At 49.6% G+C, this 17,416-nt stretch overlaps 1 protein-coding gene across 11 annotated transcripts in view; it reads right to left on the bottom strand.

Moving 5' to 3' along the window:
* The window catches only part of mcf2l2 (MCF.2 cell line derived transforming sequence-like 2), a 465,252-nt gene that overhangs the window by 222,948 nt on the left and 224,888 nt on the right, over positions 1-17,416 (bottom strand). For all 11 annotated transcript variants that reach the window (XM_038816480.1, XM_038816477.1, XM_038816487.1 and 8 more), the window contains 3 exons: positions 12,170-12,286; positions 5,602-5,751; positions 1,033-1,157 (listed from right to left, as the gene is read on the bottom strand). In XM_038816480.1, the coding sequence (XP_038672408.1) occupies positions 1,033-1,157; positions 5,602-5,751; positions 12,170-12,286 (392 nt within the window). The remainder of the gene's footprint in view (positions 1-1,032; positions 1,158-5,601; positions 5,752-12,169; positions 12,287-17,416) is intronic.

The following is a 17,416-nucleotide window of genomic DNA, read 5'->3' as shown; positions in this document are numbered from 1 at the left end:
CTCCAATCTACTCTACAATACTGTTCTTTTGTAAACTGTAATCCAGAGGCCCTGGGGATATGGGTGTATATCCCACAACAGAAGCTAGTGGAATTTAAATTCAATCAATGAATACTCTCAATTAATTTAAAAAGCTAAAACTAAACTCAACTTGTTAGAATTTCTTCATCGCTATTGACTGGCTACCAGCTCGTACAAAAATTACTGACATACATCAAGAGTGCAAAAGCAAGTTAGCTCAATTTCTGATTCAGCAAATGATGGAGTGAGTTACACAGGATTATGTAGGTTATACAGCAAAGAAACAGGCCAGTTGGCCCAAGCAGTCCACACCAGTGTTTATGCCCCACTCAAGTCTCCTCCCATTTTTTATCATCCATTATAACCATCTATTCCCTTCTCCCTCATTTGCCTGTGTAGTTTCCGCTGAAATGGGTTTATACTGTTTGCTTCAATGGTAGTGAGACAACATTTCTACTGAATTCCATATTGGATTTCTTGGTGACCATCTTATATTGATGGCCTCCAGGTATGCTTTTCACTACGTGAGGAAACATTCTCTCTGTATCCACTCTATCGAAATCTTTCATAATCTTGAAGATCTTTGTTAGATCACCCCTCAGCATTCTTTTTTCAAGAGAGAAGAGCCGGTCTGCCAATCCTGTTGGATAGTTGTCCAGCTTTTTGGATGGGATAATTATCCTTTTCTCAACTTAGAACCTCATGAAATTTCTAGCAACATTTGCGGCAGTTATTGACTGAATTGTAATTAATGCACAGATTTGTGTGGTGAATGAATGCAAGATGGACCAAACATAATAAAGTACGGCTTTTATCTTTTAATAAAAATGAATGTTGAGTTTCATGTATTGAATCTGAAGACATCAAAGAAACATTCAAAGATAATTTTAATTGTTAACCTACATTACTCTGATTTCTAGAGTTGATAACTAAAACATTTTTGCCACATGTTTTAAATAACAGTTGTACAGTAAAGAAAATATTCTAATGTTTAAAGATTCACTCACTAACCTTTCGACGGTCGCATTATTTTCCAGTTCATCAGAGTTCAGGATGTAATTGGGATTTTTAGTAAGTGGTTCTTTAATACATACTAGTAAAGTGTTGCCTTCTTTTACTGCCAGTTTCAATTTTTCCTGAGAAGCAAAAATAAAAACTTAGTAATCATCATTTTGAAATGACAATTGGAAATCTTCATTGTACTCCTTTGCAATAGTAACAATAGACAGCAGTTTACATTAATTAACTAAATGTGTGCATTTTCTGAATGAATGTACAATGTGATTTTTGTAATATTTTATTCATTCAAGGGATGTGGGCGTTGCTGGCTGGACCAGCATTTATTGACCATCCCTAATTGCTCTTAAACTGAGTAGATCAGTGGTTCACTAGGTCATTTGAGAGGGCACATTGCTGTGGGCCTGGAGTCACATGTAGACCAGACCAGGTAAGGACGGCAGATTTCCTTCCCTAAAGGAGATTAGTGAACCAGATGGGTTTTTACAACAATCGACAACGGTTTCAAGTTCATCATTAGACTTTTCATTCCAGATTTTTATTGAATTCACATTTCATGATCTGCCATGGTGGGATTCGAACGCCTGAAAGCATTACCCTGGAGTACTAGTCAAGTGACAACACCACTACGCCACCACCTCCCTGCTTTGCTATCTTCTGTGAATGACTGATTCTAATTGGTGTGACACTGATGTTATGGTTGGGGTTGAGAGAGAACTGAAACACCTTTTCCTTTCCCTTATTTTCTGTAATCAGTACATGTTTTGAGAAGGAAGAGTTCTGTATTTCTTAACCCCCCGAGTGTGTGCACAATTTGAATAATCAGCTGCAAAATTTTCGGAGGTTTAAATAAAGAATATTTATTCATGTGTTTACCCTGAATATCCAATGCTACGTTACCCTCTCAAATCCACAGTCACACAACCTCTCCCCCCCCCCCCCCCCCACCCTCACCACCACTACCACACACACAAGGAAAAGACTGTAAAACAAAAGATTAGTGCACTTTTAAAGGTTTAAAGGAATACTTCATAATTCACATGATTGGCCCATCTTGGAAAATACAAGTTCAGGCCTGGTGAGTTTTTTTTCCTGAAGTTTAGTTAGATGAATTAATTAGCTGAAGTTGAATATCCAGCGCTGTCAACTAGCATGGACTTTCCAATACTCATACGGAAAATCTGCTTGAATATGTCAATACGATTTCTCGCGTTGAAATACGTAATCCACTGCAGCACTCGGTCAAATCCAACACACCACACGGAAGGAGAGTAATTTAAACGAGAGGAGTTTTTTGGGGAGGAAGGAAGAAAAAAATATTAAGAGGAAGCTCCCTGTAAAGGGCTGGCTGGCTTTGTGGGGTGGTGGTAGTTGGGGGTGGGAGGTGTGGGGGGGGGGGGGGGGGGGGGGAGGACTGATTGACAAGCGAATGCAATCCTCCCGGAACGTTTCGATATTCAATACTCGCTGTAATGACTGGTTTCCTTGGCAACGGTTGCTGGAAGACAGTGCCCCGTGCAGAGGCCTTGCCCCCTCACAACCCCCCACCACATGCCCTGCACACGAGGGTCAACTACACAATCTCACGTATAGATCATCTACATCATCGAAGGCCTGTACAGCACTGGAAATTGTACAGAGTGATGTGATGCAATTTAAAAATGTTTGGTAATTACCTTTGGTTCTATTGTGCTCTGTGGGAATCAAGATTCCATCCTTAATCATTTAAAAACACATAGATCGGTAATTTAAACCCTGCTGCATTGTTCTCTGTGCAGTATTATAGAATAAGTTTTCTAGTGCCTTCCATTATCTACCATTTCCAGCTGTTTCTGTTTTGACTTAGTCAAGTGAGGAGGAAGCTAGCCACAGCAGGGCTGTTTGTATATGAGTTACCAGTTGGACTCAGTTCAAGCATGTTAGTCTCTTGTACTGACGGCATAGTCAAGTTGGAAGAAAAACCAATGGGAATGTTGAATAAGTAGCGATCATGACTTTGTTATCTGCTGCTAAATCTAGAAAACAGATTTTCAAGAAGGACTACACATCAAGATGGTCCTTTATTGTACAATTGAGAAAGGATGAATACACTGCGCAATGTAACATCTGCTCATCGGACTTCAGCATTGCTCACGGAGGAGCAAAGGACATACAGGCACGTATGCGATCTAAGAAACATCACGCACAAATTTCGGAAAGCACCCACGATATTAAATCTTTCATGTAACAAAGAGCAGAAACTTTGATGACACATTTCCAGATTGAGCACAATGTGGCGCTTTCTGCTGCTGATCATTTTACTGATCTTGTGAAAGTGATGTTTCCAGCCAACTCGATTGCTTATAAGTTTGCTTCATGCTGGACCAAGATAACAGCAATTGCCAAGTCTCTAGGCCAAGAGACGAAAGGTGACAGATCTTTGTGATCTTGTGAAAGTGATGTTTCCAGCCAACTCGATTGCTTATAAGTTTGCTTCACGCTGGACCAAGATAACAGCAATTGCCAAGTCTCTAGGCCAAGAGACGAAAGGTGACATCCTTGGGAAAACCAGAGAAATCCCGTTCTCCATCTCAACCGATGGGAGTTCTGACTGTGGTGTGGAGGAACAACCCCATCCTATCATTGTTCGGTTCTTTAACACAGATGTGAACAGGGTGATCAGTGTGCTACTTGAAATAGTGACAATGAAAGAGAGATCAAGCGGCAAAAATATTTTCCAACTTCTGGACGATATTCTTAAGGAAAAAAACATTCCTTGGAAAAACATGATATGCTTTTCTGCAGACAATGCAGCAGTGATGATGGGAGTCCACAATGGTGTTGCTTTCTTTGTGAAGAAAGGAAACCCAGATATTTTCATTCTTGGATCTCCATGCCACCTTCTTCATCTGGCTGCAGAGAAAGGGGCAAGTCATTTGCCATTCCCTCCAGTGGACCTGCTTGTACCCAGTCTATTACTACCTTGAGCAGTCTAGCAAGCGCCACAAAGAATTTAAGGAAATACAAACATCGTGCAATCTAGAAAATCACAGAATACTCAAACATGTCTGCACGAGATCTCTTCGCTGGGTTGTCCCTGTGCCCCGCCAATGACCTAATGGGATTTTTTACATTCATGGGATGTGAGCGTCGCAGTCACATTTATTGCCCATCCCTCATTGTACTTGAGGGGTAGCAAAGAGTCAACCATGTTGCTGTGGATCTGGAGTCACATTCAGGCCAGACGAGGTAAGGACGGCATATTTCCTCCCATAAAGGACATTAGTGAACCAGAGAGGTTTTTCCGACAATTAACAATGGTTCAACAATTCAACAATTCCCACCACACAATGTTGGGAACTCCATTACCGTACATTTTAATAAAATTAACAGGTTTCCCTGTTCTATTACCGCCCCCCCCCCCCCACCCCCCCATGTTAGAATCCCACAACACCCAGTTTTGTAAAACGAGAACCTGGCAAACGGTCACCACTGGGGAACACAGGTACGTACTGCTCCCGGAGGTAAAGAAGGTCATGTCCAGGCAGTACCCTGTCAATGATAGGATGGTAGTTCCAGGCAGTGCAAGGGGATAATGCTGGGGGGAGTGGGCTTCCATTGGGGAAGTTCAGAGTGGGGCTCCCCATCGGGGAATCCTTTTAATATATATATTTTTTTACATCGGGCACCCTGATTTCTTGAAAGCCGAAATTGCTGGCAGCGTGACATTGTGGGACCCTCCTTCAGCATTTTTTTCCCCAAAACTGTTTAAAATTTGGCGGGAAAAGCTGTCAGTGCAGTTGGCGGGCTACATATCCCTTTGCCTGCCTGAGACAAGACTTTGGAAAAAAAAAAGGAAAATTGCCCTCACTGTTTCTGTTGATCGGGGTGTCTAAAACACAGACACCAGTCTCAGGAAAAGGGACCGATGATTGAGGGGTGAGATGAATCGAAATTACTTCACTCAAAGGTTTGTGAATCTTTGGAATTCTCTACCCCAGAGGTTAATGGATTCTCCATCATTGAATATATTTAAGGCCAGGATAGACAGGTGTTTAGTCTTTCAGGGATGTAAGAAATATGGGGAGCAGGTGGGAAAATGGAGTTGAAGTCAAAGATCAGCCATGATTGTACCGAATGGCAGAGCAGATCTGTCAGGCCATATAATCTAATAATCTTTATTAGTGTCACAGGTAGGCTTACATTAACACTGCAATGACGTTACTGTGAAAATCCCCTAATCACCACGTTCCGGCGCCTGTTTGGGTACGCTGAGGGAGAATTCAGAATGTCCAATTCACGTAACAAGCACATTACACTTGCGCATATTTCTTGTGTTCTTGTAATCTTTTGTCAGCTATTTTACAGTAGATATATATTTTTGAATGGGGTAATACAAAAATAGCCAAAGTACGTCCTCCAAATGTGTCTGCTAATATTGCTAACAGCAATTTCTAGGCTTAAGTATTATATTGAGAGCATTTGTCAGAAAGCAATAAAAAAAACTTACTGGTTTTCATTGCTCCTCATTCTTATCATGATATTGAAAAGTAATAGCAAGCATGCCACCATTACATCTAGTACCTTTAGATCATTGCGTTTTTCTGTGTGAGTTGTGAGCAGTACTTTTGTGGACTGGACATCATTGGGCAATTCAGTCTCTGCAAGTTCAGTGCCAAATGACTGTAATAGTTGCGCTGTTGTTTTCACTGTCATTGCAAAGTTTTCTATGGCCTGAAAAGGAATATTTGAAATTTCAGTAAAACCAAGACAACCAAGGCATAAGTTGTTTTCTCTCAATTTCATAGTAAATTGTTTTACTTGCTGGAGAATTGTTTTGAAAGCCAGTGATACAGTTAAATATTAATATAATTTGTCTTTATTAATATAGCCTAACTAACTGCATAAAGGTTTCAGTTAACGGAAGAATACAAGATTGGCAATTGATGATGTTTGCTGCAAATTAGGAACTAAATTGGCAAGAATTTTGATCAGATTACTTGCAGCTGATATGGTTAATAGGGATAAGGGAGCAATGAGTTGACAGTATCTGATGTACCGAGGAAACGTAAAGTGATGCCAACAGGCAGTTAAATTGAAAGATCCCAGAGAATGATGGTTGAACCCACATATCGGAAAGAAGAAAAATAGTGTTTTCAGGCATAAACTGTAAACAAAATAGCATGAAATATCTATGTGACTTTCAAACTTGCATTCAATGGGAAGAAATTGCAGTTTTTGCCCTTTTCAAGGCAAAGGCATTAAAAGTTATTGTCCAGGATTTCAAGGGAGCACCACTGTCAGCATTTGTAGGCAGTTTTATTGGAATATGGTTTTGTTTTTGTTTTTTAATAATTTTTATTGAGATTTTCTAAAACATATCAAAAACAGAAATTAACAACAGGAAAACAGTATTAACAACAAAAAGAAAAATACACTAACCCCCCAAAACCTACCCCCCCCACCCCAGTAACTATAAAAAGCTGCATATTCAATAAACACATATACACATTTCTCCCTTCCCCGAAACAAATCCCCCCTCCCTCTCCCACCCCACCCCCCTCCCCCCCCCCCCCCCCCCCCCCCCCCCCCCCCCCCGGGTTGCTGCTGCAGCCGGCCTATTTTCCTACCGTTCTGCCAGGAAGTCCAGGAAAGGTGGCCACCGCCTAAAGAACCCCTGTACTGATCCTCTCAGGGCAAATTTCACCCTCTCCAATTTGATGAACCCCGCCATATCATTGACCAAGGCCTCCACGCTTGGGGGCCTCGCATCCTTCCATTGAAGCAAGATCCTCCGCCGGTCTACTAGGGACGCAAAGGCCAGAACACCGGCCTCTTTCGCCTCCTGCACTCCCGGCTCCACTGCAACCCCAAAAACTGCGGTTCCCCAGCCTGGCTTGACCCTGGATCCTACCACCCTCAACACCGTCCTTGCTACCCCCTTCTAGAACTCCCCCAGCACTGGGCATGCCCAAAACATATGGGCGTGGTTCGCTGGGCTCCCCGAGCACCTAGCACACCTGTCTTCGCCCCCGAAAAACCTACTCATCCTCGTCCCAGTCATGTGGGCCCTGTGCAGGACATTGAACTGTATGAGGCTAAGGCTTGCACAGGAAGAGGAGGAATTCACTCTTTCCAGGGAATCCGCCCACGTCCCCTCCTCAATCTCCTCACCCAGCTCCTCCTCCCATTTACCCTTCAGCTCCTCCACCGAGGCCTCATCCACCTCCTGCATGACGTGGTACACGTCCAAAGTCCTCCCCCCCTCAAACCCACACCCCCGAGAGCACCCTGTCCCGTACCCCACGTGGGGGCAGCTGAGGGAACCCCTCCACCTGCCGCCTGGCAAACGCCCTAACCTGCATGCACCTAAACATGTTCCCCGGGGGGAGCCCAAACTTCCCCTCTAACTCACCCAGGCTCTCAAACCTCCCATCCACAAACAGGTCCCTCAACCTCCTAATACCTACCCTGTGCCAGCCCAGCAACCCGCCATCGATGCTCCCTGGAACAAACCGGTGGTTCCCCCGTATTGGGGACTCCATTGAGCCCCCCACCTCCCCCCTATGCCGTCTCCATTGCCCCCAAAGTTTGAGGGTAGCCACCACCACCGGGCTCGTGGTATACCTCATTGGAGGGAGCGGCAACGGCGCTGTTACCAGCGCCTCCTGGCTCGTGTCCACGCAGGACGCCATCTCCATCCTCTTCCATGCTGCCCCTGCCCCGTCCATTACCCACTTATGCACCATCGCTGCGTTGGCAGCCTAATAGTACCCACAGAGGTTGGGCAACGCCAGCCCCCCCTATCCCTGCCCCGCTCCAAAAACACCGTTCTCACCCTCGGAGTCCCATGCGCCCATACAAATCCCGTAATACTCCTGTTGACCCTCCTAAAAAAGACCTTCGGGATAAGGATGGGGAGGCACTGGAACAGGAACAAAAACCTTGGGAACACCGTCATCTTGACGGACTGCACCCTGCCCGCCAGTGACAGCGGAAACATGTCCCATCTTTTGAACTCCTCCTCCATTTGCTCCACCAGCCTAGTGAGGTTAAGCTTGTGAAGGGCCCCCCAGCTCCTAGCCACCTGGACTCCCAGGTACCGAAAGCTCTTCCCCGCCCTTTTCAGCGGGAGCCTACCAATCCCCTCCTCTTGATCCCCCGGGTGCACGACGAACAGCTCACTCTTACCCAGGTTGAGCTTGTACCCAGAAAAGCCCCCAAATTCCCTAAGGATCTGCATCACCTCCGGCATTCCCCCCACTGGGTCCGCCACATAAAGCAACAAGTCATCTGCGTATAATGACACTCGGTGCTCCTCCCCACCCCGCACCAGACCCCTCCAATTCCTCGACTCTTTCAACGCCATAGCCAGGGGCTCAATTGCCAACGCAAAGAGCAACGAGGACAGGCGACACCCCTGCCTCGTCCCCTGGTACAACAGAAAGTACTCCGATCTCCTCCTATTCGTGGCTACGTTCACCATCGGGGCCTCATATAACAGCCTCACCCAACTAACAAACCCCTCCCTGAACCCAAACCTTTCCAGCACCTCCCACAAGTACCCCCACTCAACCCTATCAAAGGCCTTCTCCGTGTCTAATGCTACCACTATCTCCGCCTCCCCTTCTACCTCTGGCATCATTATAACATTCAGAAGCCTACGTATATTGGTATTCAGCTGCCTTCCCTTCACAAACCCTGTCTGGTCCTCATGAATGACCCCCGGCACACAGTCCTCTATCCATGTGGCCAAGATCTTCGCCAACAGCTTGGCATCCACATTTAACAACGAGATCGGCCTATATGATCTACACTGTAGGGGGTCCTCGTCCCGTTTAAGGATCAAGGAAATCAGCGCCCGTGACATAGTCGGGGAAAAAGCCACCCCCTCCCTTGCCTCGTTAAAGGTCCTAACCAAAAGGGAGCCCAACAGGTCTGCATACATTTTGTAAAATTCGACTGTAAACCCATCCAGCCCCGGCGCCTTCCCCGACTGCATGCTGCCTATCCCTTTGCCCAGCTCCTCCAGCTCAATCGGCGCCCCCAGCCCCTCCACCTGTCCCTCCTCCACCTTCGGAAAGCTCAGCCTATCCAAAAAGCGCCCCATTCCCTCCCCCCTCCACCGGGGGCTCGGACCGGTACAATTCCCCATAAAAGTCCCTGAAGACCCCATTAATGTCCACCCCCCTTCGCACCACATTGCCTCCCCTATCCGTCACTCCACCAATCTCCCTGGCCGCGTCTCGCTTACGTAGGTGATGCGCCAGCATCCTACTCGCCTTCTTCCCATATTCGTCCACCGCTCCCTGTACCTTCCTCCACTGAGCTTCCGCCTTTCCGGTGGTCAGCAAGTCGAACTTGGCCTGAAGGTTACGTCACTCCCCCAACAGTCCCTCCTCCGGAGCCTCCGCGTATCTCCTGTCCACCCTCATCATCTCCCCCACAAACCTCTACCTCTCTCTTTGCTCTCCCCTCTCCCTATGGGCTCGGATGGAAATCAACTCCCCTCTAATCACCGCCTTCGATGCCTCCCAAACCGTCCCCACCCGGACCTCTCCATTATCATTGGCCTCTAAGTACCTCTTGATACACCCCCGAACCCGCCAGCCCACCTCCTCATCCGCCAGCAGCCCCACCTCCAGGCTCCTGAGCGGGCGCTGGTCCCTCTCCTCCCCCAGCTCAAGGTCCACCAAGTGCGGGGCATGATCCGAAATGACTATGGCCGAATACTTAGCATCCTTCACCCTCGAAATCAGCCCGCTGCTCTGGACAAAATAATCGATCCGGGAATAGGCCTTATGCACGAGGGAGAAAAATGAATACTCCCTGGCCCTCGGCCTCACGAACCTCCAAGGATCCAGCCCTCCCATCTGGTCCATAAACCCCTTCAACACCTTAGCCACCGCGTGCCTCCTGCCCGTCCTGGACATGGATCGATCCAATGGGGGATCCAGCACTGTGTTAAAGTCCCCCCCCAGTATCAGGCCCCCCAGTCTCTAGATCCGGAATGCGGCCCAGCATGCGCCGCATAAAACCCGCATCGTCCCAATTTGGGGCATAGACATTCACCAGCACCACCCGCTCCCCCTGCAACTTGCCATCACATACCTCCTTCCACTGTCAGCCACCACCTTTGACGCCTCAAACAACACTCTTTTTCCCACCAGAATCGCCACCCCCCGATTTTTTGCATCCAGCCCCGAATGAAACACTTGGCCTACCCAGCCCTTCCTCAATCTAACCTGGTCTGCCTTCAGGTGCGTCTCCTGGAGCATGGCCACGTCCGCCTTCAGCCCCTTCAGGTGCGTAAACACCCGGGCCCATTTGACCGGCCCATTCAGCCCCCTCACATTCCAGGTTATCAGCCGGATCAGAGGGCTCCATGCCCCCCTCCCCTGCCGACTAGCCATAACCCGTCCCCTGTCTGCCCCAGGCCAGCGCCTCCCGCTCGGCCCGTTCCCCACGGCGGCAAACCCCCACCCCGGCCCCCCTGCATACTCCAGCTCCTTCCTGGCCATTTCAGCAGCAACCCCGTTCCCCCCCCCCCCCAGGCTAGGACCCCTACCAGCCGCGTTACTCCCTCTGCAGCACTCCCGTGAGCCAGCTAACTTCTGCTGACCCCGGCGACTCCCGCCACACCTCCGACCCGCCTCCGAACGTGGGGCTACTCCTCCTTCCCCAGACCCATCAGCAGACCCTCCTCCTCCCCCTCCCGCTCTCGCGCGGGAAAAAAGCCCGCGCTTCTCAGCTCCGGCGCTTCTCAGCTCCGACCCCGCCCCCATCCACCATCTGCGCGGGAAACAGAAGAAAAGCCCGCGCTTTCCCTCTGCCCGACCCCGCCCACGCAAAAAAGACAGCACCCCACCCGCCCAAGAACCAACACACAACCAGCTTAAAACAGCATAAAACAGCATAAAACAGAGACCCTTCCCACCAAAAGTTAACACAGTTATTTACAAACCCCCGACCCTCAGTCAGAGTCCAACTTCGCGGCCTGCACAAAGGCCCACGCCTCCTCCAGGGACTCAAAATAAAAGTGCCGGTTCTTGAAAGTGACCCACAGACGCGCCGACTGTAACATGCCAAACTTCACACTCTTTCTGTGGAGCACCGCCTTCGTCCGGTTGTACCCAGCCCTCCGCTTAACCACCTCCGCACTCCAGTCCTGGTAGATCCGCACTACCGTGTTCTCCCACTTGCTACTCCGCTCCTTCTTGGCCCACCTAAGCACGCACTCTCGGTCAACGAACCGGTGGAACCGCACCAGCACCGCCCGTGGCGACTCATTCGGCTTGGGCCTCCTGGCCAGTATTCTGTGGGCCCCCTCCAGCTCCAGGGGCCCCTGGAAGGACCCAGCCCCCATCAGCGAGTTCAACAAAACGACAAAAAGGCCCCCAGGTCTGACCCCTCCAGCCCCTCCGTGAGGCCCAGGATCCGCAAATTTTTCCACCTCGACCGGTTCTCCATCTCCTCGAACCACTGCTGCCACTTCTTATGGAGCGCCTCATGCATCTCCACCTTTACCGCGAGGGACGCGGCCTCATCCTCTCTTTCGGAGGCTTGTTGTCGGAGCTCCCGGATCTCCACTTCCTGGGCTGCCGGCATCGCCAGCAGCTTGTCTGCATTCACCTTCAGCGAGTCTAGCAGCTCCACTTTGAGCTCCCGAAAACATCGCTGAAGAGTCTCCTGCTGCACCTGCGCCCACTGCCTCCATTCCTCGAGGCCTCCGCCGGCCGCCATCTTGATTCTCTTCCCCCGCTTTTTCTTAGGCGCTGCCACTGCTATTCTGCTGGCCCCGCTCCTGGTCAAGACCATAGACCACTGGGGATCCGCTGCAGACACCTTCCCACGTCGGGAACCGTCGAGCAAGTACCGCTGGGGGCCCTTAAAAGAGCCCAAAAGTCCGTTCCTGGCGGGAGCTGCCGAACGTGCGGCTTAGCTCCGCATAGCCGCAACCGGAAGTCGGAATATGGTTTTGTTGAAGGTCGTTATATGTTTAGGGGAAAAGGTGGTCCCAAAAATGGCTATTAACAATTTAATTTAAAAAAACAACACTGTAGTTGGGTAAGTCGCAAAGTGGAAAAATAAAACAAAGGTGAATGAAGACTACAAAGAAAATAAAGGGCAACATTTATATTTTTGCACTCACAGTTCGATGGTGAATCCACTGACTGTTACAATATTCCAAAGTGCCTCCTAAGTCTCTTGTCAACTGACTTTTTTCAATATATTTGTGCAGATCTGTTATAGTATTTAACATGATGATCTGGAACAGAAGCAATAAGAAGTGGCTTTTTGAGCCATCAAACCATTCTTCACTTTTCACAAAGCAGCAAAACTAGTTTAAATATCTGAAAAGTGCACCATTACATCCAGTGCAAATAAGCCGTGCATACATAGAATGATGGACTGCTGATAATAACTTAGTCATGATGCAATATGTCAACATCTTGTAAACCCTGGACCATATCTAGAAATGTACCTCAAGCAAATCAAATTTGTTCCAAGACATGTCAGAAGTTTACAGAAAAACAGTTATTTAGACATATAGAAAATGCAATCCACAGCCATTTTTATTGAAATATAAATTTATACAGCAGATGAATGGGTAGCACAGTGGTTAGCACAGTTGATTTACAGGTCCAGGGTCCCTCCAGTGGCTTGGGTCACTGTGCAGAGTCTGCACGTTCTCCCCATGTGTGTGTGGGTTTCCTCCGGGTGCTCCGGTTTCCTCCCACAGTCCAAAGATGTGCGGGTTAGGTGGATTGGCCATGAAAAATTGCCCTGAGTGACCAGAAAGGTTAGGTGGGGTTACTGGGTACGGGGATAGGGTGGAGGCATGGGTTTAAGTAGGGTGCTCTTTCCAAGGGCTGGCGCAGACTCGATGGGCTGAATGGCTTCCGTCTGCACTGTAAATTCTATGATTCCATGATAAATCCAATATTTTCACCATACATTTTACCTTGATATTATTGTAAGAGCTTGTGCATTAAAGATAAGTTCATGTCCCTTTTTTTTACATCAGACTGTGGTAAATGTCCAATATTCCTTGGATGGGTTAACATTGAATATGCTCACTCTTATTGTTCAGTTTAGATTCTCTCCACAGGCTGTGGTCAGCTGAGACCACTATGTGCAAAATCCAAGAACATCTCGATACGATGAGAAAGAAAAGATAGAAATCAATGGACGCATTGGTGGACTACAGAAAGCGCAGGATGGAGTTTAAGAAAGCAACTAGGAGAGCAAAGAGGGGATATGAGAAAGCTCTGGCTGGTAAAAGTACGGAAAATCCTAAGATATTCTATAAATATATCAACGGGAAGAGGATAAACAGGGAAAGAGCAGGGCCCATAAGGGTCCAAGGGGCCCTTATGTGGGTGGAGCCAGAGGATATTGATAGGGCACTGAATGAATATTTCATATCTGTCTTCACCAAGAGGTAGATACAGAACTCGGGGAGAGAGACAGCGAGTTTCCTGAGAAAATTGTCATAGGGAGTGACAAGGTATTGGAGAATTTGGCAGGGTTAAAAGTGGACAATTCTCTAGGTCCGGATGAATTGTGTCCCAGGATGCTGTGGGAAGAGAGGGAGGAAATTGCAGGGGGCTGACCCAAATTTTTAATTCCTCTCTGGCCTCAGGGGAGGTGCCAGAGGACTTCAGAACAGCTAATATGGTCTCACTATTTAAAATAGGTTGTAGAGATAAGCCAGGGAACTACAGACCAGAGTGACTCATGCCAGTGGTGGGGAAACTTGCTGACTATTCCTGATCTAACCTTGCCTCTCCAAGTGGAAATCGATTTTCTCCTTCAGAAATTTCTCCAGTCAGCGTGGCTTTGTCAGAGCGACGTCATGCCTAACAAATGTGTTTGATTTTCTGAGCATGTGACCAGGTGTGTAGATGAGGGTAGTGCAGTTGATGTAGTTTACATGGATTTCAGCAAAGCCTTTGACAAGGTCATGGGCGGTGTGGCATAGAGTACCAGGGATCCAAGTCCTCACCTACAAGGACGGGCCCTGGGGTTGACTGAAGAGAGAGCAGTCACCGACAGCAAGGTTGACATGTGTAACAGAGGTGAGGATCCACTGCCCCTTCACCCAGATGACCTGCGTCAAGTGAGTTGTTCATGTTAGGCAAAATGATCCTTCCCTCTCACTGACCACGGGCGAAATTCTCCGACCCCCAGCAGGGTCGGAGATCACCTGGGGCCGCCGAAAATCCGGCCCCCGCCGTGGCAAAGATTCTCCGCCACCTGGGAAGTGGCAGCGGCAGGAATCTCGTCACTCCAATCGGCGAGGCCCCTGCGGTGATTCTCCGGCCCGGATGGGCCGATGTCCCGCCGCTGGGAGGCCTCTCCCGCCTCCAAGGTTTGAACCACCTCTGTAACGGCGGGATCAGCGGCGTGAGCGGGCCCCCGGGATCCTTGGGGGGGGGGGGGCGGGCGGGGGGGGGGCGATCGGACCTCGGGGGGTGCCCCCACAGTGGCCTGGCCCGCGATCGGGGCCCCCCGCTCAGACTCCGGGCCAGAGCCCTGGGTGCACTATTTCTCTTCCGCGGCCGCCACGGCCTCCGCCATGGCGGAAGCGGAAGAGAAACCCACATCGCGCATGCGCCGACCGGCGAAAGCCTTTCGGCCAGCCCCGCTGCCGGGGGCGCCGGCTTTTTGCGCCAGTCTTCTGGTGCCAACTGCTCCGGCGCGGGGCTGGCCCCCAAAGGTGGGGAGAATTCCCCACCTTTGGGGAGACCCGACCCCTGAGTGGTTGGCGCCACTCCCCTACGCCGGGACCCTCCGTCACGCCGGGTAGGGGAGAATCCAGCCCCACATGTCTATTGTCTCACAGGATCTCCATCTGTTGAGGTCTGGCTATCCAGAGTCGCTCCACCATCGTGCAGACAATGTGGAGCTGCCAGTGCTGGCAAAGCCAGATTACTCAGAGGCCTCTGGAGCTCACTCCAACTGCCCGTCTGTTCCATGGAGAAATCCAGGGCACCGTCAAGGAAGAGGAAGCACTAGAGTCTGACCCGGGGCTTGCCACCAGGGAGACAGTGGTGGTCTCCAATTCTCCCTAATTCCCCCTCCTTTATCTGTAACTAGGGGGGAATGGACATGTCAATAGTTGACTACTAAAGTCATCTAATACATGTGAAGCCTTTGTCACGTTAATCTTCACAGCAGGCATGCCTGCACCCCCACCCCTATTGCCCACCAATCCCCCACCTCGCACTCTCTGGGCACAGTGGTCCAAGATAAAAAACCCCCGATGTAGACTCCATTCAGAGGGTGGGTGTGAACGCGTTGCCAGAAGAAAGCCAGGAGTCAGACTTTGGCAGAAACTGAGGGCACCTCCCTGATCGTCCAGTTGTCCGGACCCTTGCCGCTTCTGTCCTCCACCCTCCGGCACCTCCTGTGGCTGCTCCCTGGTTTGTCGTCCAGCCCCTCCTGGCCCAGCATCTCCTCCTCCTCAGATGAGGCCCTATATCCCTCCTCTTCATCCTCCAGTAAATCGCCCCGCTGCTGTGCCAGGTTGTGGAGGGCAGACCATTACGAAGCAGGAGGCCTTCTGGGGGGGTGTGGGGATGGGGGGGGGGGGGGGGGGGGGGGGGGGGGTGTACTGCAGGGCACAACCAGAGTGGCACAGGCACTGGAGCCGCATTTTTAGCAGTCTGATGCATCATTCAGTGACAGCACGGGTGGCAGCGTGGACTTCATTATATCGGGTCGCCGCCTCGGTCTCAGGCCTTCGCACCGGCGTCCTCAGCCATTACCTCAGCGGGTACTCCTTACCTCCCACGAGCCAACCTGTCAACCTGAGGTGGTCCTTGACAATGCCGGGGATCTATGGGACCCCAGGATTTAGCTATCATCCACGCTCCCGGGTAATGAGCACACATATGCATGATACGGAGGTGTTGGTTGCACACAATTTGAGCATTCAAAGAGTGGAACCTCTTCGTGTTAATGAAGGGCACTCCCTGAAGGCCCCATGCATGCAAGGCGACATGCATGGCATCTATTGCCCCCTGGACCTGGGGAATATCTGCAGAGAATCCTACTGTTCGGGCTTCTTGGCGGATCTGGTCCAGATGAAAGGTGATTTAGTTGGATGCCACAGCAGCTGTGACCTCCCGGATGCACCTGTGCGCTGTAGATTGAGAAATGCTGCACAGGACCCCGCTCGAGCCCTGGAATAATCCGGCTGCACTGAATTTCAGGGCTGCAGTAACCTTCACGGCCACTAGGATGAGGAATCTTCCTCCTGCATGGGGTGACATGTCTGCGAGGACGTGCCACAGGTGCCGCACTATCTCTTTGTTGAGACGGAGTCTCCTTTGGCACATGATGTTTGTCATCTCACTGAAATCCAATGATGCTTGCACACCTTGGATGGTGGCTAGCCACCCCTCTGGGTTCTTCCTCAGCCTGATCCGCGGCCAGGTCTTCAGTATGTGTGGCGGCACCCTGCACATGGGATAACGTCTCCAGCCTGTGTGACCAGACCAAACAGGTGGACGAGGGTAAATAGTTGATGTGGTGTATATGGATTTCAGTAAAGCATTTGATAAGGTTCCCCACGGTAGGCTATTGCAGAAAATACGGAGGCATGGAATTCAGGGTGATTTGAAATTAAATGAAAATCGCTTATTGTCACGAGTAGTCTTCAATGAAGTTACTGTGAAAAGCCCCTAGTCGCCACATTCCGGCACGGCTGGTACGGGAATCGAACCGTGCTGCTGGCCTGCTTGGTCTGCTTTAAAAGCCAGCGATTTAGCTCAGTGAGCTAAACCAGCCCCTCCAGATTTAGCAGTTTGGATCAGAAATTGGCTCGCTGTAAGAATACCTAGGGTGGTGGTTGATGGGAAATGTTCAGCCTGGAGTTCAGTTACTAGTGGTGTACCACAAGGATCTGTTTTGGGGCCACTGCTGTTTGTCATTTTTATAAATGACCTGGAGGAGGGCGTAGAAGGATGGGTGAGTAAATTTGCAGATGACACTAAAGTCGGTGGAGTTGTGGACAGTGCGGAAGGATGTTGCAGGTTACAGAGGGACATAGATAATGTGTAGAGCTGGGCTGACATGTGGCAAATGGAGTTTAATGTAGAGAAGTGTGAGGTGATTCATTTTGGAAGGAGTAACAGGAAGACAGAGTACTGGGCTAATGGTATGATTCTTGTTAGTGTGGATGAGCAGAGAGATCTCGGTGTCCATGGACATAGATCCCTGAAAGTTGCCACCCAGGTTGAGAGGGTTGTTAAGAAGGCGTACGGTGTGTTAGCTTTCATTGGCAGAGGGATTGAGTTTCAGAGCCATGAGGTTATGTTGCAGCTGTACAACACTCTGGTGCGGCCGCATTTGGAGTATTACGTGCAGTTTTGGTCGCCGCATTATAGGA

The sequence above is a fragment of the Scyliorhinus canicula genome, chromosome 13 (assembly GCF_902713615.1).
Source record: "Scyliorhinus canicula chromosome 13, sScyCan1.1, whole genome shotgun sequence".
Classification (NCBI taxonomy): Eukaryota; Metazoa; Chordata; class Chondrichthyes; order Carcharhiniformes; family Scyliorhinidae; genus Scyliorhinus; species Scyliorhinus canicula.
Note: the sequence above shows the minus strand (reverse complement) of the source record. Positions and strands in the feature narration are given on the sequence as shown.